Genomic DNA, 20916 nt, shown 5'->3' on the forward strand with positions numbered 1-20916 from the left:
AATATAAAGGTTAGGAGGCTAAGATGTGGTACATTCCATGGTCTGGTTTGGTAATCTTTTTAGGGGAATTTGCAATGGTAATTGTAAAGGCCTCTGACCAGGCAATTTGATATTTGAAATTGTTTTGCCTGAGGACACTGTATGCTGAACGCACTGCAACCTTTAATGCTGAATTTAATAGAAGTGCAACCTTGCTACAACCTCTCCAAATTTGAAAGGGTCGTAAGTGCAAGCCTGCAAGTAAAGGGTTAAAAAAAACACATTTATAGTGCAGATGGTCAAATAGTCATCCCACCAGAAAGTCAGCCTGTCAGGCAATCAGTCAGCCAGGCAGCCAATTGGGCCATGAGCACACAAAGATACGTGAGCATTACATCCTCTCCCACAGTGATGCAGGAGCAAAGTTTCATGGCTGTGAAGTTCCAAGGCTGAAATGTGCAGGGGGCCACCGACTGAAGATATGCACAAGGCAACCTTGAATCTTTTTTCTACCCCTCCTTTACGTCTGCCCTCCATCATTGCATTCTCCACCTCCTCTCGGGGGAAAAAATACAAATACAGGCATTTGAAAAGCTGCAGATTATATGAAATACATTTTGGACTTTCATATTGAAATGAGGTGCAGCAGAAGCTTTTGCGGCCTCTGTCAGATTTGGTGCCAAACTGATTATTCCACATAAGAGGGCCTTGCTCTCTGTGCTCACACAGGGCTGGGATGCTGGATAGCACAGCCGCCACAAAGGCTACAATTTACCAACTCTGGCTTCATACATTTTGATCTATTGCTCCCCTCAACTGTTAGCATTTCATTTGAGCTGTAGGGAGGTTGAAAGGGGGGCATTTTTCTTTTTTCTTCGCCTACATATCTCCCCCTCCCACTCTCCTTCTATCCTTCCGTCAATCGTCCTCTTCCCTGCTTTTTTTCTTTTATTCTTGCAGTCTCTCTGCCTCTCTCTCGCTCTCCCTTGTCCCTTTGCTCTTCCTCCAACCTGGTTAAGTGCAGAACAAATACATTTTTAAGGCTTAACAAATGTGTCCTTTACATTGGATATGAGGTCTTTTATATTAGATATGAGGTACAGCTACAGATTGTATGAGTAAGTATGAAGGACGGGTCAAAGGAGGCCTCTTTTATAGCACAAGCCTATAGGGGGAGATGGAAATAGGGAGAGAGAGGGTGAGCAACAGAGAAAGCGGAGGGAAAAAAAGATTAATAAATATGCCAAGGACTCATTTTAATTGAACTTGAAGCATATGTTGCAAGTATGTACAATCCGTCCCAGATGTTTACTTCGGCCATGTGCACCGCTCTTCCCAGTGCACCACAAGGCAGCTATTAGCTGGATAACCTTTGCTCCAGAGGCTAAATGGGGTATTACATGGCCAAAAAGTAGAGCACCTGTTTTTCATTGCGTGGAAGACCCCTTGCAGGCTTTTTGCCTTGGATCACCACATGTGTTTCGACTTAACAGATTGTTGGGCAGACGTGAAAAGTGTCTTTCTTGTGAGCAAGCACTGATATTAGTCACTTAATCTCAATTAAAGTGTAGCATCAGGACTAATTGATGTGGACGGCTCAGTTGTTAAAGACTAGTAGGCAGGCCCATGAAGGGTGAAAAAAGGTTCGACACAAACTATTTTTATTTTCCTCTCACCTCCTCCGCCTACACACACACTGTGTGTGTGCACTGACCTTCAGCGTGGAATGTTGCTCTATTCTTATTTCCTACAGACACACATACAATCTGTTAGCAGTATACAGCCCCAGTTTTTAACCTCTATTCTCAATCAAAGCTCATTTTAAACATAGCGGCAAGCTGCAGATGCACCTTTTCTCCTTGGAAGTACATTAGTGATCCAATACACAGATGTAGGACACTAAACACCTGGACAGAATCTGTATTAAAAACATTCTGCACGGAAAATGATCTTTAAAAAAAAATATGTTATCTTTTTAGCCACCCATATTTTCATCACATGCCTTAAAATACATATTGTAATGAAACATAATCAGGCATGTAGTTATCATTGGACATATTTTAATTTGCCTTGGAAAATGATCTTTAGAGTATTTTGCCATCATATATAATTGCCTTTTTATGTTTGTAGAAATGTTGACTTGTAACTAAAGCAGAGGTGTTTTATGTTCATAGACAGGGGCTTAATTCAATCCACTGGGCATCATGCACAACACCAGGACCCTGGAACTGATACAAATAGAATAGCAGTGATTATAATATAACACCTGTGAATTTTCAGAATATCTGCAATATTTAAATGACACGAGTATGCACATCCAAATATCTACTTCTTATCATCGCATCCATCCGTTCACCCTCTAGACAAATACTATTTTACTGGTTTAAATATGTCCCTTGCAACCTTTATGGACCTTTTCAGTATCTTCCGATGCAGCTTGAAGTAACATTGTGGACTTGGACAGTGTGAGATAGCATTCCTATATTTACAGGCCACTGTCTGCAGGGGCTTCAGTGTGCAATGTAGCCTGTGATGGCTCCTCTCACCTGTGGGCTCACTGTCCAGAGCCGGCATGAGGCAATCACCTTAAGGCTTTGCATGGCTGTGAGTGTTTGTGTGTAAAAGTGTTTGTGTGAGCGGCTCACTGTGTGTGTGCAGTCGCTCAGCTGCCTCCCAGAGGGGGGGCTTACTGGAAAAAGGGGTGAAAGAGAGAGAGAGTGAGAGAGAGACAGAGTGAAGGAGTGAGGAGATTACCCTCACACGGTTGACTGGTCACTGAAGCGCTCGTGCTCCGCTCAGCTAGGCTCCACTAGCCTCAGGAGGACCTGACACAGATAAGATACACACTGCAATCATGTCCTGCTCACGGGCTTACTGCTCGGTGCACTCCCTCTCTCTTTCTCTCTCTATGTCTATCTTTCTGTATCTCGCTCACACACACACACACACACACACACACACACACACACACACACACACACACACACACACACACACACACACACACACACACACACACACACACACACACACACACACACACACACACACACAAACACAGACGTAATATCTCTCCCGTTTCTTGCTCATTTTCTCCTTCCCTCCCTCATGAGCAGAGTTGATGGTGAATATAGAGTTGACTTAATTCAATAGCTCATTGATCTGTACAATCTGTATTACACAGGACATGGGTCAAATAGTAACCTATTTGTTGTTTTTTGATTGTTGTTTTTGACTTACTGAGGCACCAGCTGATAAAAGGTTTGCCTTATGGGATTAAGATACAGTTTTTAATGATATAGACGGTATGACCCATGCACAACTCACATAATACACAGTGAATAGGCTCCAGTTCATCCATTTTATAAGTGCTTTTTACCTGGTGTTTGTTTTTTATTTACAATGTCTTGATGAGTCCACTGTACATACACTATTGAGTATATACAGTCCTGTCTTTCTTACTTTCTCCCATTACACAACCTTCTTCCTACACCACAGTATCTCTTTATTCTTCTCATCTATAGTGCTGAGACAGCCGTTCCACCCTCTTCCAGTTTTCCATTTGGCATGACTCATTCACGCACATGAACACGCACTAACACACGCTCCATTGTGCACATCTATATCTGTTTATCAATGGTTCTCAGGTAAATGTATACCTCCTGGCAAATGGCTAGTAAAAGCACACCTTATTGTAGGCTTCACCACCATTTTCAGCTTCAGATTTGAACATACAGTATATCTCGTCTATTTCTCTCCCCATCTCTGTCTTTGCTATTGCCTTTATGTGATTGAGCAAGTGCCTCTCTGCTCCATGTAATGTTTGATAAGGTGTGCACTCTGTCTCAGCATATGTAGCTCTGCGGTACCTTCCCAAGCCCCGACTCTTCGCTCAGTCCCAGTCACGGCACTGCACTGATCGCTCAGATAGTGCCATGGCATAATGTGATGGACTAAAGAGAGCACTGGGAATTATATCAATGCTATGAAAAAACAGTGTGACTGTAATGTTGTTGTTTGAAGGCTATTGAGCTTGTGGTGCAGCGAGGTTGTCCTCAGGTATCAGGGGGGTTTCAATAGCTGAGCAGAATGGGAAAGAGAGGCAGAGGGAGACAGAGGAAGACAAAAAAGTTTGAATTTCTGTTCTCTTTTCTTCTCGCTGCCTGTGAAGGATACAAAGCGCCACGCTTTAAAAGATGCTTTTGACTTTTCCGCTTCATTTTTTCCCTCCAATTTCACCGTTTCTTTCCTCTTGTTCAGCACAGACGCTGGAAGGAGCTGCATTTTAATCATGTTTTGCTAATAGAGGGAGGAATGAAAACAAAAAGGAGGGTGAAAGAGGCATGGAGGGGTATTGTCTCTCCATGCAAAATACACTGCATTGTTTGTTTGTTTTTCCTCTTTGTCACACATACACATCAGGTGGATCATCTCTATTCCCCTCAGATACATATCTCTTGCTTTGTCTTTTGCTTTCTCTCATTTCTCCTTCAATTCCTGACTCTCCCCATCCTCCTAACATTTTGCTTTAACTATAGCCTTTCTTATGTAAATGGTATGTTGTTGTTTTTGCACTGTGGGTCTTTTTATGTAGTTTTGGACAGTTCACTTTAGGTTAACACAGTGTAAACCAAACTCACCACTGTCATTGTAAAACATTATATACATAGGGGCCTCCCTTGGATACAGGTTGCTATAGTAAGCAAACACAACCCTCAAATCAGTCCACTTTTAAACCAGCTATCAAATTCAGTTACTTTGAGGTCAATACAAAGGTGAGTACTGAAAAATAATCTATTATGGCTCTTGTCTGCATTGCAAGCCACATCTCTTTCCAGTGTGATGCGTGTGTTTACAATCTGTGGAGAGCATTTGGTGAGAACAATGTTATTCTTACCTAGAGGCTACTGCCTAGTTACCTGGCCAACAAGTCAACTTTAAGACCCAGATGTAAAACCTTCAAATTTTTTCTTTAACCCTTTCACCTTCATTCCTCTGGGTTGTAAAGAGAACATTTCACTTTAATCTATCCACAAGGACCCTAAACCAGGCCCCTGGGAGGACAGCAGTGATAAAAACCATATCCTCGAGGATATTTTGGCTTCCTGGCACTTTGAGTGGATACGAGCTATGGTGGTAAGTGGGCATGTGTGTGGCTCTGGCACTGACTCCCGATGGTGTCTGTCGCTGTCTTCCGGTTACCTTTTTAGCTCATCGTCTGTCTGGTGGCCTCTGTCTGCCGTCCTGTCGGGGTTTGTGTAAAGTACTTGTCCTTTGTCCGCGTCTCAATCAACACCCACACATTGCACGTTCGGCCCGCAACCCAACCCCACCTCGAGGCCTCCGCCTCTGCCTGCTCTTTAAGGTGATGGGGGAACTAATGGGGCTCCAGCATGGTAGGCTGCTCCCGTCTTCTTGTGTGACTTCCCTGTAGCACTGTAGACCTGTTACACTGAGAGGTGACAGCTGAACTGAGGTGCAGCCGGGTGTTAAGTATGTTTAGCTTTGGGACTTTTGGCTGTTGCGTACTAAAGGTTGACATTAGGAGTGACTCAAGTAAAAAAAAAAATTGTGCAGTGAGAGGGGCCATAAGGGAATAAGATACGCTCACAGGGTTGTCATGGATATTTTTCATTCACCCCTCCCCCCCAAAAAATAGACTAGATTCATTGTTTTGAAGAGCACTAATTATATTCCTCTCACAAATAACGATTGTTTTCACACCTTATGACCTCTAAGTCACTGATAATAAGCACCAAACAAACAAATGTTCTAACGAGTTTCAGAGCCCCGAGTGTGTATATGTGTGTGCATGTGGGTGGTGGTGTGAATTGAATGCGCCTGTGAGCGGTTTTTTCTTAAAAGTTGCTACAGAAACAGCAAAAATATTTCATATTGGTGAAGCAAATCCCAATGCTCATTATGCCTAATGTAGCAACGTCTTCTCCCGCAAATGTTATTGTTCGGAATCACACACACAAGCAGCTGAACCAATTGAACCATTTGACTGATGAACTATGCATCAAAGGAGTACGAAGAGTACTCGTTGCACTCTAGGTGAGGAGCTCTCTCATCCACCCAGAGTAACTCTCCTAGAGACTCTCACCAAATAGGATGTTGAAGATGGCACACACTCTCCCCTCCCTGTCTCTCATTGGACAGAATGTGGAGCACAATACTTGACAGCAGTGTCGTATGCCACCTTTTCTTTTAACAAGAGTCATAAATCTGTAATGAGCACAGAGAGAATGCATATTTTATTTACTTTTTTGAAGACGTGATCCCTTCACTTCACAGCGATGCACTTTTTCTCTTCCTGAGACAAAGTTTAAAACAGTGGATGTTACAGCTGTTCCTATTGCCTGTGTCTCGCTGAACATGAATATGTAATTAAAGGTAGGCAAAACCAAGGTGATGAAACAAATATACATTTCCCTAAACAGTAGTACGAAGTGATTTTACCTAAAACTTGTTTTTAATAATACATAAATAAATATTTAAAGTTAAATATAGGATAAACTCAATATATGATCCACCTTACAACATAAAAAAAAGCATAAAAAAGTAGTTTTTCCTTTTCTAACGTAATTACCAAATGTCTGTACATTTTCCAAAGTAATGTTGTAAACACACAATTGTACCTTCCTCGTTAAGTATGATTATACCAAATGAATCCAGTACTTGGATTTTGCAGTATGTTTGAAGCCATCCAAGACAGAGAGACTGAGACAGAGAGACACAGACAGACAGACAGACAGACAGACAGACAGACAGACAGACAGACAGGCAGGCAGGCAGGCAGGCAGGCAGGCAGGCAGGCAGGCAGGCAGACAGACAGACAGACAGACAGAAAGATAGACAGACAGACAGACAGACAGACAGACAGACAGACAGACAGACAGACAGACAGACAGACAGACAGACAGACAGACAGACAGACAGACAGACAGACAGACAGACAGACAGACAGACAGACAGACAGACAGACAGACAGACAGACAGACAGATGGGGGAGATGGGCTGGAGCAGCTAAACCAGGCCAACAGAGGACAAGAGTAATGGTGTCCCATTCATCACACACTGCCAGGCATGATCCTGGGAAGGACAGGGGAAGGAGAGCGCAGGAGCAGGGGAGCAGAGGTGAGGCACAGTGAGGGAGAGCTGGGCAGGCTGGGGGTGCAGGTTGGGCGGGGGTCGGGTGGCGATCAGCGGGAGGTGAGGAAGGGAAAGTGCAGAAGTTGTGGGGCGGTAGTCATTTATGTGTGTGTGTGTTTGTGTGTGTGCCCGACCTTGAGTCTGATGGAGTGGCTGGTGTGGTGGAGGTGATGAGGGGCCCCAGGGGGAGATGGGTAAAGATGATCAGTGGCAAACAACCTCCTGCCACCCAGACTCATCAGAGACACACATACAAACGCACACCCCTAACATCAGAAACATTTCTCCTTTGGACAGGAAGCAGAGGTCAAACTGAAAGTTAGACACCGCCACCTCGTCCTTTTATTCCTAATTTCTCTCTGTCCTTCTATCCCTCTCTTTTACATATGTGTATATTTATCCTCGCTGTGGGACTAGGCTGGGCAAAGAGACTAATTAGTACTAGAGAGCATTATGTCTGACTGGTCCACCTTCATCTAACAGTCTAAACTGGGGTTTGACTTTGGCTTTGTGGGAGCAACCGTCAGCCAGACATATTCTCAAAGAAAACGGTGTGTTCACCCTATACAGACATACACACTCTCCTCACAGTCACAGTGGGCCTATGGGAGTGGGACGCCCCTTTACATCTTAACGTGGCCTTTTTGTGTGCGAGCCGCTTGATGAGGACCAGGAGGACGTGCAGCACATTTCAACACCCTAGTTTAACACATATTTATGTGTTTATGATAAAAAGAGAGGGAGGGAAATAGAGATGTATTCCCCACATTCGCTCATGGATTAGTTGTGCTATGAAATACATTATTTATTAAAACCGCAGCATAAAAAAAAGGGGGAACATCTGCCTCTTTCATGTGGTGCTGGCAAGGGGCCAGGCTGCAGGGTGGCATGAGGCCGGTCGCGGGGCCTTTTGTCTCGTCTTGTTGTCATTTCCTGACAGAGGGGAGATGTCCTACTAGGATTCCAAGTTTGTGTTACCCCCTTTGTAGCCTTTCTGAATTCCCAATGCGAACTATCTGTGACTCATCGCTCCCCAGTGGAGTTGGTAATTCTTGGAATAGACACAGATGACATATATTATTTAGTTTGAACAGCTTAATTTTGCTTACTGTACATACTATTTGAGTGGTCAACACGATAGAAGCCTTCCATGCCACATTTGACTCACTGTCAAACATGTCCATCCTAAGAAACTATAAGATTAAAATACGCAAACCTAATTAGTGTCATTCTGCTGATTACCAATCCGAATCTTTGTTTTATCATAGTTAAACTACAACATCTATACATACTTTTGCTTGCCTCATTTTAGAAACAGGCCATCTGCTAATTTGTTACATATACAGCCAAAAAAGTAAGCCTGAACTGAATGTCACTAGAGGTGTTGCGCTTATCAGTCACTCAATCATTTTAATATTCATTTAATTTCAGTAACTCAACAATTCCACACAGCCAAATATCATGTTTATGGGAACAAATCCATTTCTTTCATCCATATTTGATTTTTTTCAAAGAGAGCTTGCAACAGATCATGTTTTAAGTACACGGTAGATGCTAATTGTGTGCGCTATTTATTACTCTGTCATTTCTAATTCTTGCACAGGCTTTGCAAATCGAATTTGTGTCTCCCCTAAAACATTCCTCAACTTGCTCAACTTTTCAATGTTTTTTCCCCCCTTTTTCCTGGGGTGGAAATGGGAGGGATGCCGCCTCCCCTCTGCAGTTACAAAACCAACAAGAACGCTTTCAGATGCCCTCTGGGAGCCACATATTAGCATCCTGTCACGTTTTATATGACATTTCAATTTTTACTGTGCTGCCAGAGTGAGAGGCAAAAAGAAAAACAAAGAAAAACAGGTGCAATTTTAGCACAGCAGCAGTGAGCAGCAGCCACTTGTGGTTCAAAGTCATTTCGTGGTGTGATGGGATGTATGGTGCTGCATTATAACGGTTAGGTTTATCATTTTTATGGCGTAACCCAGCAGGGAGAACCGTGTGATCGGAGGTTAAAGCATTCTCAAATGGCTCTCTCTATTTCCACCTAGTAGATATAGGACAGATATTTGAGTCCATGGTAATAGGCTAAGTCCTCAGTGACCTCTCTTGTTTAGCTCTAGGCCTTGGGTCAGTGAAGTACAAACTGTCTTTGCAAAGTTTACATCTGCTCACTGTGCACTTTTCATATAGATGCGCTCTGGCATGATGCTATCTCGCTGAAAGAGAAATGGAGCAGTCGAGTACACAGAGGCACTGTTCATCTTTCCTTTTGTTAAATATTTAATCAAGTGTTTCAAGGAGCTTACCACATTTCTTTACCACAATTTACCAGCAAGTGCATTGTGGTTGGCCTGACTTGGCTGTGTCTATGTATATGTGTGTGCGAGAGCTCTTTCTGGTGTCACCGAGGGTTGTTTCTCCTTAACGCATGCAAACAGCTTGCATCACTTTAATGAGCCTCTGTCTTCTCTAATGGGAGCAATCCCACGATGCATCCTGTTCCACACACTTCTACACAGGGCAGCTCAATGCTAAACTGATGGGTACTTGGCAGAGATATCATATCAAACAACCAAACAATGATGCAAACTTTGGACATAACCACAAAAGATACATTTGTATGCCTTTGCCGGCATATGTGCAATTAAAAGAACTCTCCGCCAACAATGGACAACAACTCACTAAATATTTATGTTACCAGAAAATATCTCTGCTGATGAGAGCTAATTGATGTCAAAGATGTCTTCTGCACACATAAACTTTTCATTTACAGGACAAAGAGATTGTTTCATTACTATTTGTAATACATGTTGTAATGCAGTTCTTCTGACTTTATTCTGAACTCACAGCTTCACATTCTGACTGAGCCTGACCCTTTGCTATACAGTACATTATACAACGAATGCTTTTCAGAAGTAGATCTATACCATCTTACAAGAAAAGACAAAGAGAATGCATAATAAGGACAGGAATGTGTGTAAAGGCTTCAGTTCGCCTTTGAAATAATGTTAGATACTTGGGAGTATGCATTCTGAGGTCACAAATAACTGATATTTTAATGGAGTGAATACTTACGGTCATGGGCATTTAGAAAAATGTATTAAAGCCTTTTGTATTCTCTCTTATATACTCTATAAACCCACACACAGCGATGCTAAATCGTACTTGATATTCATGCGTATATTTTATGTTCATTCAATGTAACTTTATATGTATTATTTGATTGAAGCAATTCGTTTTTTATGAAAGTTGTGGCAAAAGTAGTGGTGGCAGAATTCAACCATAGATCTTTTATGAATAATCTCAAATGATACAACTTTATTTCTTAAGTGCAGTCAATAGCACTGCACATAGTTGTATATAAACTGTACTGCGCTATCCATTATTCAGGCATATGTGTAGCTGACGGAAAAGTAGACATTATATCTACATATATTCAGTCTTGTCTTAAAGTAGATGAAATCGTCAAGAATGAATGCTCTGTCAGCCCACTGCAATGACAATTTGTATTACACAAACTGAACTGCGAGTTACTGTAACATGTCAGCGTAACACATTAACCTACAGTTGCAGTTTATTAAAATGCATGATGCTAAACTCATTAGGCAGGCTTATTTCACTATCTGTCTGAAAGGCTAAAGCCATGCAGCATCATCTTTCAGAACACTGTTGTCAGAGGTGCTGGGATTTGTAGCGCACTGTGAGCCCTAACATGACTTGCAACTGTAGCCAAGTAAAAGCGAGAGGCCCTGCGGATTTAATTTTATTAGCTTCAGGTCTCCAAACAAACCTACTTAGTATTACTGACTGACACAGGAAGAGACGCATGGGAACACCGGCCCTAAATCTCTTGCACAGGCCATACTCATCCTCCTGAGTAAAACTAGAAGCTAGTCAGGACTGAAAAAACTGAGCTTGTGGTCGACACGCGTCAACACACATTGCCCATAAAACCACGTAAGAAATGACAAAACCGAGTCCTTTATTTAACGTAAGATACCAGTGACTGATCCACTCTTGAGGACATATGCATGTATCTTATAAAGCTCCCTACTTTCCAAATATTTAACAGATTTTTGTTTAAAAAACAAGTCAACAGAACGCTTCCTTTAACCTTGACTGTCATGTGTGAATGCCATGTCTCCGTCCTCATCTTCCTGTATCAATTCCCTCTTTATAAGTGATCACATTGCAGTATAAAACAAACTTGCTCAGTAGAGAAAGAAACTGCTTTCTGAAGTCAAGAGCCCTCATCGTATAATCTGTCAGGATATAACATTGTTTGTAAAGTAACGCAGCAAGACCAGGTGTGCAGATCAACCTTATCTAATAGCTGTAGGGTGTGTGTGTGTGTTTGTGTGCATATTAGGTTCCATTATAAGAACAGGTTGCCTGGCTCCATATGTGCGCAGTGTGCGGGGAAGCTGGGAAAACAAGGTTCTCCGTGGCCCTCTGTGTTATTGCTACCTCCCGCCTCCCTGAGCCGTGTTTGAAGACAGGAAATACGAGTCAGGCCGCAGTCCGAGGGGCATGTGGCAATGGTTTATTCTCCAACGACCTCTGATCTATCCTCCCCACCCCCGCCCGCTCTCTCACACCACTCCCCTGGCGCTCAAACACTCCCAAAAATAAATCGGCCTGACCCGGCCCAGCCCGGCTCGGCTCGGCCTAACCCAGGCCAACACAATAGACCCTGCGTTTTGAGATTTGTTTGACAGAGCAATGAAAAACAGATGGACTCTGAAAAAGACTGAGAAGAGGAGGAGGAACAGAGGAAGAAAGAAAGGGAGTCTTGTAAAAGATTTGCGAAGAAAAATAACCCAGGGACGCCGTCTAATTATATCTATTTGTCTTGTGTGGTTTTTACCGAGGAGCCCATGTGGCTGCTCCATGGTTCATTTTTCACATTATCTGATCCTGGATGGAGAGTAAAAAGAAGAGGTGGGTTATGGGGCAGAGGGAGGAGGGTCGTAGTTTTCGGTCTCTAAGGGACAATTGTGGTGAGCTTTGCCTCAAGGAGCGAAATGTGGTAAAGGGCTCTTGGGTCCTGGAGGTTTGGTTTCGTGTCTTCGCCTGCTTCCCTGTCATCTTTGGGTATAATGGTGAGGATTATTCTGAGTTTTACTTCTCTAATCTAACAAGGCACATCCATCTTCACCAATAACACAGCCATTGCTATACGTGCTGTTTCTCTGACATAGAGAAACATTTGGCGGCCATTTTGGCTTGTGCCATACTCTTTTGGTTCCTTTTTAAACTTTTCCGTTTTGGGTTAATTAACATAAGTTCCTTTTTTTATTACAGATTTATGATTATTTTTTTAACAGAATCTCATTTAATGAACAAATACAACAATAGGGTGAAGAAATAAGGTAGAAACCCCTAACCCTCCCCTAAAATCATAACTTATAATCACTGAAACATGATTATCTTATAGGTGATGTCTCTAATTGCTTTATTGTCCTCACCCTAACTCTTTTTTCCTGAAAGCAGATAGTCTTCCTCTTCCTGCTTTACCCCCCGTCCTGTCTCCTAAGCATGCCCACCACTCACATCCAGCCACAACCGGTCTGCGTGTTGATGTCCTCACTCAGCCAACGGCTCTCCATCCCTCTCTGTCACCTCATTCTGTCCAGATCCATCCTGTCCCTGCCTGTCAGTCAGTCAGCAGGCAGCTCGTTGACTGTTGCATGACTTCTTCAATTCTTCACTTTGTTTCAGTAAGAGGGGGGATTGTAGATTTCAGATTGCCTGCTTAGTTTGTGGTTTCTTTCCCCGCTCCTCACAGTATTCTCAAGTTCTCAACCATCAAAAGTTGAAAAGGAAAAGCTCTTCATGGTGGGTGACGACGTTTAATAAGGATGTTAATGATGTCACGGCTGGTGACATCATCACAGTGTGCCAGCCAGCCGAACAAAAGAGGGCTCTGCCCGGTCTTCATGGCTGTCTTGGCAGCAGCAGGGAGAGAGAGAGAGAAAGAAATAGCGCCCAAAGATTGATGTATCTATTCGGCTTTCAGTTAATTCTGTCTCTCTATTCACATATTCAAATGTTCCAGTATGAGCATTTTGATTTGTTCTGCCGACTTTATATCTTTATTACTGCCTGGAATGAAAGCACTCTCCGTCAGTTCATGCAGGATATCCGGTGATTTGGCTCCCCACCCCAAATCTTTGACGCTATTTAAAATGTATTGTTTTCACAAAAATGCCTGTGCCCAGCCTCTATCTTGTCTCTCCTCTTTTCTCTCTCTCCTTCCCTCTCTTCACTGTCTCCATCTCTCTCTCTCTCTCTCTCTCTCTCTCTCCCTCAAACCACGCTTTCTTTCTCCCTCGCTTACATCTCTATCTGTCCTCTTCCAGGACTCGGAGAGAAAGGGCTTCATGAACAAGCTTTATGCCATTCAGGACGTGTGCATCAGTGTGCAGAATGCACTGGATGAAGTGGCCTCCTATGGCGAGAGGATAAAGAAGTGAGTCGTAAGCCCGCTCCTCGGCATCGGGCCCGCTTTGCTCCGCTCTGCTTGTCCCAGTGTTTTTTCTGCAATGCCAGGTTGCCCCGCTTCCTGTTGCCAGCCTAACTGAGTATAACTGCGTTGCTCTCAGGAAAGGCTGCCAGCGTGACACCCAGCCCCGAGAGACAAACACAGGCTGCCTGTCTTTATGCCCATCACATCTCACTTAACCCTGTATGACCTCTTAACTGAATCATGTACATACTAGATTAAACACATCACTGCACATGCACACACACACAAAACCATTTATACACTGTAGGCTTCTGCATACACAGAGATCCTCACTTCTGAATAGATCCATACAGAGCACAGGGAAGGCAGGGAATTTAGTCTTAATTAAAAGATGTGATAAAAAAAGACAGGCTACAGGTTCCTTTTTGGGCAAAGGTAAACACATTTTAAATCAAGCTGACACACTTGTGACCTGCAAAGTTTAGCGCATTTTACTGATTATATAGTGTGAATTCTATTGACACATATTCACAGTGTAATGCTGACCTGTAAGACTTTCTCAGAGTGTTTTGCTGCACTAAGCTTTGCCATATCTCCTAATAAACTCCCTTTCCATCTCTCTTTCCAGCACATTCAACTGGACTGTGCCTTTCTTAAGCTGGCTGGCCATTGTGGCTTTCGGAGCCGCCACCATCCTCATCTACTACATTCCTCTGCGATACATTGTGCTAGCTTGGGGTGAGCTAATGTAAAAATGTTTTATTTGTATTGCATGTAGAAGAAATATTAGCTGTAACATTTTAAATGTGTAGTTTGAATACAGTACTTTATTAAATCTGTGGCAGAGCAATGCCATTTGAATGTCCCATGCTCCTTTTCATGTATTTTATTTGGGGAAAAAGCGCAATCAGTGAGTTTGATACATATCTTCAGCGAGCACAGCAACCATAAAGACTTTAAAGACTTGTACAGTAGGTGCTGTCTATCTATCTTTCCAGACACTTCCCTTCATGACCTGATCGTTTTTCTCTCTCTTCAGGGGTGAATAAATTCACCAAGAAGCTGCGAGACCCTTACACCATTGATAACAACGAGCTGCTAGACTTTCTGTCCAGAGTGCCCTCAGATGTACAAGTGGTGGGTGAACTTTCCTTTTTCATTTCTGTTTCATATTTCATATCTTTCTGACCACACATCTGTCAGTTCTGTCCATGGGCAAGGGTGAGGGCTCCTTTTATTATCTCCTGGTCTCTGTCTCTTTTCTCCTCCTCTCAGCTATTGGCACCTCACTGTTGTACTGTTTCAGCAGGGTGAACTGACTGACATCTGATCTTATTGTTTCAAAGTCGTTCCTGTGTTTTCCTAGTAATAGCTTCCTAGTATAATTCAATTTCCACATACATAACTGGAGCCGTGTAATAAGATAACGAGGTTAAGTGAGTTTAGTGGCCAGCATATAACTAGGTTGATTGACTTCATACACACACGCCCACACAATAACAGTTAGCTGTTGTTTCCCAGCTATGCTAGTAATTGTAACAGAGTGTAAACCAACAGTTAACCAGCCCCATGCGGTTTTGCTTCTACATTAACCGTGAGATCAGATTAACTTTGTGGCTGAAGACTACAGATGCTTCGTTAGGTAAAATGTGTGTGTGTGTGTGTGTGTGTGTGTGTGTGTGTGTGTGTGTGTGTGTGTGTGTGTGTGTGTGTGTGTGTGTGTGTGTGTGTGTGTGTGTGTGTGTGTGTGTGTGTGTGTGTGTGTGTGTGTGTGTGTGTGTGTGTGTGTGTGTGTGTGTGTGTGTGTGTGTGTGAGTGAGTGAGTGAGTGCAGTTTAAACTGCAATTAAGCGGAAGCTTGTGAAAGTCGTTGTGTTATCCAGCACCGATGGTGTCCGCTGTGGCCGTTAAGCCCTGCTGTGCTGAGTTCAACACACACACACACACACACACACACACACACACACACACACACACACACACACACACACACACACACACACACACACACACACACACACACACACACACACACACACCACACACACACACACACACACACACACACACACACACACACACACACACACACACACACACAGGCTGAACAAACCAGGGCCTCTGATACGACCAATCCCCTGCCACATCAGCACTGACACACTTCCTCTTTGATCGCTTGTTGCCACAACCTCTTTCATCTTTACAGGGTCATAATCCTTGCTCCCCTACACCCCCCCGCCAACCCCCCATCTTCTCCCCCTTTCGGCCCCCGTGCAGTTTTACAGTTTCAGAGTTTACTGGGGCCTGCTGCAACAGTAGGCACTAGGCAGGTAGCCATCGGCTTAAATGAGCCCAAGCTGTCCCCTCTGGTGAAGTGCAGCCACCTTACACACCTGGAGCCTGGAGGAGCAGAGCGGTGAAGGGGCCCAGGCCCGGCAGGTATAAGGCCTTTACAAGGCCCCTAATGAGGGCCTGCTGGCTGGGGAAGGTGGGGGCCGGCATACTGCTCTGGTCTGGTGCCCGTGCTGCTGGAGTTGTGCCTACTGTATAAGTAATACTGTAAGTGCTACTGTAACAGTTATTGCTGCAGCTGTCGGAATGGTAATTATTGCCAGGTTTCTCTGACAGTTTGGAGGCTTACCGAGTAATGAGGGTGAAAGACCAGGGGAAAAGGGAAAGAATAGATTTCAGGGGAGGAAAGATAAGGACGGACGTACAGAAAAAGGGAGATGATTCAGGATATAACTAAAAATGGAGTTGATTTATCAACTGGTTTGTTTATTTAGTGTAGGGAAGTCTTGTTTGTATCAATAAGATTAGGCCAGTGAAGTTTAGATCTGCTGCTCTGTCAGCTGACAAAGAACCTAGACCGACGCTGATCACTTTCTCACTGAATCCAAAGGTTAATTTCCTGTGAAGACATCCCGCTCAGCGGTCGTTGGCTAAAAACAGACCAGAACGTTCTGCTCTGCGGTGCGTCCCACAGCTACCTGCGGTGCTGGCTTCACCTCATTGCCTGCTCCCACCTTACTGGGTCAAAGCTGTCCATGGGGATCAAGCCCTTTAGGCTCTTGCATGATGCAGAGAGGTGCTGGGGTCCAAATGGAGCATACCCTCACAGGCACGTGGCCATGGCACCCACTGGCATTGGTGCAGGGACACACTATGCCTGATACCCTGGATGAGTAATGAAGTGCTATTTCAGGGCCCTTGTGTGACCTAACACACACACATAAACACACACACACACATGCTCTCTCAGCATTGGTGCATGTGTTTGTTTCAGTGCGGTGTTCCGCATCATTTAGAGGTGCTTCAGTGCAGCAAGAACTGATGAGGTTATAATGACTTTATACAAAGGGCATCCACACTGGGCCACAGTCATAATGTATGTCGCTGTACGGCACCCCAGTAACTGTGGAACAGTCTTTGACCTCTCACAGTTTTCTCATCTTTTTAATCAAACAGGGTTCATAAAATAAACTTTACATTTAGCAAACAACCCTCTTTGGTTGTACCATTAACGGAAGGAACTTTGGTCTTGTTTAAATCAATGACACTGGGCCCCTAACAGCACTGTCAAACACCCTTTAAAAACGAAATCCCCAGTGGTGTACAGTATGGAGGCAGCAACAGGCAGAGTTACCTTTTTTACCACCTGAACAGTTCACTTAAATGATTATGTCTCCCTGTGAGTAGCAATGTAAAAGGCTGGCATGGTATGTAATGCATGTGTGTGTGAAGGATTCACTGTCCCTCTCTGGGAAGCAGTTCCTTGTATGTGGTTTGGATTTTTTTTACCAGCGTAAGCTATCGTTATGGTCATTATCAGGGAATCCTTCATGTCCTTTTAAACGAGGCCAAACTGAGCACCTTTATAGTGCTAAGTATTCCCTACCTGGCGTTTGGAAGGTGTCAGTACACTAGTATGTTTTACGACACCATTAGCCATGTGAGCGAGGGAGTGCGTAAGTAGGGCCAAGGCAATTAGCATGCCAAGTGGCCCTTTATGATCGGTGTAAAGGAGCTGGATCAAACCCCCAGTACAAAAATAAGCATGAATTCCAATTTAGCGCCTAATGAGCAGTGGGGAGTCGGGTTAATATTTTTAGACAACATTTATGTTGGGGAAGAAACCTCACTGGACACACAGGGGCTAAAGCCATGATAGTTAAAGGTTGAAACGTTGCCAGATGTCATCACTTACATCTAGCAGTGGTCTCTCTCTCCACCACTTTGTCCTTCCCTACTTTTGTGATACATTTAAGCATTTCACTGAAAGAGTCTAACTAGTCACTTCTCAGTACAGTATGTGTCGTGCCAAAGCAGCTAATAGGCACACTTTTATTCATTGATTTATGTCTCCTTCACATGCCTTTTCTTTCCCAGCAAAAGACGTGGCTGAATCCTCCGATCTGCAGATGTGGGAACTCTACACAATAGTGTTTCCCCGGCAACATTTAATAACCCTTATGCTCCATTAGGCGTCACATGAGATGAAACCCACTGAGGTTTGTGCTCTGTGGAAAGGGATACAAAACAGAATAACATTGTATCATTAAAAATACTGCTCCTTTGCTTTTTTTGACTTTATTTATTTACTCGCCTATTTGCTTTTTTCTCCCTCTCACTGTCACCCACCCGCCTGTGTTTCGCCGTGTCTGTCTGCCCACACTGGCATCATCAAAACACAGTCAAAGGTTCAATGTGAGAGGGAGAGAAAGAATGAGAGACAGGGAGAGAGGAGCAGGTCCCGGGATGCTTTGTGGGTAACACCGTTAAACGAAGCACGGCGCACGGCGCCCCTTCGGCAGAGCACACTTCAAAGCCTGTTTTGCACTTGTACTGTCAACATTTGGGAGAGGAGCGGAGAGGAGCGAGGGTGGAGCAGCCCTTTGAGCAGCGCTGGGTCTTTACCCACTGCCTCTCCTGTTGATGTTCCCTTTAAGCTCCCCACTCGCGCTACCAAATTGCTTATGTGCTCGCCACATTACCACACTTTTTACTTTCACCCAATTCCAGTTTCTTTTATTTTTGCTAACGTCCCACTTTCTCCTCGCCTCCTCTGCCTTTTCTTATCTTTTTGACTTTAACTAGCGCTTGTTGTCAGCATGGGTTTGGTGCCTGTGTGTGCTGCTGTGTGCTTGTGTGAGTTATTAGGTGAGGTGAGCGGGGGAGCCAAGGGTATAGCATCAGGCAGGCCTGTCACCTGTGAGGTGGAATCGAACCTGTGAGCCCCATTTCTCTCGGCTGGCAGCTCTTCACAGAGAAAACTCCTGTTTGATTGAGATATTGTTTTTTTCTTGCACCCTTTGTTTGTGTCGGTCCCCTTCGCTACACTTCATGAGAAACAAAACCCTACTTTTTACTGACATGCAAACTTTTCTTTGTTTTTCTGCACTCACAAATAGTTTTGTTTGGACAGGAATGTCAACACACAGAATTAAATTGCCGTGTTCCTTTTTGCTGCTGTAGGCGTTTGGCCGCGTAATGGGACAACCGACAGCCAGTGATCCCGCACAAAACCTGTCCTACTTTTGGATCCACAGAAGCTAGCTTAAAGTTTAAAGTAAACGATGAGTGAGAATGAGTTGCATATGGAAAACATTTGTAATAAGGGGAATTGTTTTGTGAATATGCTAGCAATTATTTGATATTAAGGGACATTCTTATATGGCGCTACATGCAGATGTGCGGTTACTCGTTCGGTCGTGTGAATGAAATCATTCAACCATTTCTTCCTTGTTCATCCATTGAGGCACAACCGTCATTAATCCCAGTCAAAGTGGGCACTCTGCCAGAACTGTCATGGTCCCCTAACCAACTACCACTGCACACACACACACACACACACACACACACACACACACACACACACACACACACACACACACACACACACACACACACACACACACACACACACACACACACACACACACACACACACACACACACACACACACACACACACACACACACATACCCAAAAACACACACAAATACACACACAGATGGGGCCATATAAACCCCTCTCTGTCCCCTGGGTTTTTGCTCCGTTGTCTGCTTTAGTTGGCAGGGCTATAAAAGGATCCACACCCACATGAGAACGGTATCTGTCATCACCCGAGTCTCCGCAGATCTCCCTTTCTCTCACCCAGTCTCTTCTTCACCCTTTGTTTTTCCTCCTGTCTCTTTTGTTGGTTTGTCCCGCCTTCTGCCCTTTCCTCCCTTCATCTTCCTATCTATATTTGTCCCGTCTTTATCTCGCTTCCCATCATTCCTCTCCAGCCTTGTTTTCTCCACCTGGATTATTTTCTCATATCATGTCAGACTCTCTTCTCTCTCACTGTATCCAACTAACCGGTTTTTATTTGTACAGCTGTTTAGAAGGATGTTATTTTGCCTTGTGGACAGTGAGGAGTATTCAGATCTGTATCAGTGCAGTCTGGCTGCCTAGTGAGGCGTACAGAGCAACACATGCTGGCCTAACCGCTCTGTAAGCACCGTAACGAGACATCGGTGACCACCGCTGAGGAACTGAACAACCCCATTGTACTGTATGTGTGTGTGTACAGTCAGTGGATGTCTATGAGATTTTAATGATACCGGAGTGGCAGGGTTTTGTGTGTCTGCATGATGTGTGTGTGTGTGTGTGTGTGTGTGTGTGTGTGTGTGTGTGTGTGTGTGTGTGTGTGTGTGTGTGTGTGTGTGTGTGTGTGTGTGTGTGTGTGTGTGTGTGTGTGTGTGTGTGTGTGTGTGTGTGTGTGTGTGTGTGTGTGTGTGTGTGTGTGTGTGTGTGTGTTGGTACATTCTCCTTGCTGGTATTCATATGTGTCTGCATGTGTCTTCACTGGTGAGCACAGCCTCTTTGCATCTCAGATTTGTAAACACTGAATCAGGCAGAGGATACTGGGAGGCGGCATTGAAGCGACAGTGGGAGCCAGTAGAAGATGGATGATAAAGGCGCGCTGTTCCCGTCCACAGCAGACAGACCCACCACGAGACAGAACAGAGAAACCATACTGACGTCAGTTTGTTGTCTGCCTGGAGAATCAGAGAGGGTGTCAGTCAGTCAGACAGGCAGAGTAGCCTACAGTACATCAGCCTAGGAAGGATCCCACAGACGACACTGGCTCTTTGGTGCTGTGACTGTTAAGTCTTGTTTTTTCTTTCTATTAGTATTCTGATTCAGTGGCTAGTGCTTGTCAGTGTCTTGAATTTGTCTAAGCTAGCGACTGTATTTGTGTGCGCATGCACACACATCTGAAAGTGAGAGACTGCCAGAGTGACAGTCTCTGGTTGTTGACGCTCAGC

At 44.1% G+C, this 20916-nt stretch overlaps 1 protein-coding gene across 5 annotated transcripts in view; it reads left to right on the plus strand.

Annotated features, from left to right (window-relative positions):
- mctp1a (multiple C2 domains, transmembrane 1a) overlaps nucleotides 1-20916 on the plus strand; it is a 141377-nt gene that overhangs the window by 116386 nt on the left and 4075 nt on the right. For 3 of the 5 annotated variants that reach the window (XM_034091834.1, XM_034091835.1, XM_034091838.2), the window contains 4 exons: nucleotides 5017-5115; nucleotides 13494-13603; nucleotides 14229-14338; nucleotides 14640-14737. In XM_034091834.1, the coding sequence (XP_033947725.1) occupies nucleotides 5017-5115; nucleotides 13494-13603; nucleotides 14229-14338; nucleotides 14640-14737 (417 nt within the window). The remainder of the gene's footprint in view (nucleotides 1-5016; nucleotides 5116-13493; nucleotides 13604-14228; nucleotides 14339-14639; nucleotides 14738-20916) is intronic. The other 2 variants (XM_034091836.1, XM_034091837.1) reach the window with 1 other exon arrangement.

Source organism: Pseudochaenichthys georgianus, chromosome 9 (genome assembly GCF_902827115.2).
Source record: "Pseudochaenichthys georgianus chromosome 9, fPseGeo1.2, whole genome shotgun sequence".
NCBI lineage: Eukaryota > Metazoa > Chordata > Actinopteri > Perciformes > Channichthyidae > Pseudochaenichthys > Pseudochaenichthys georgianus.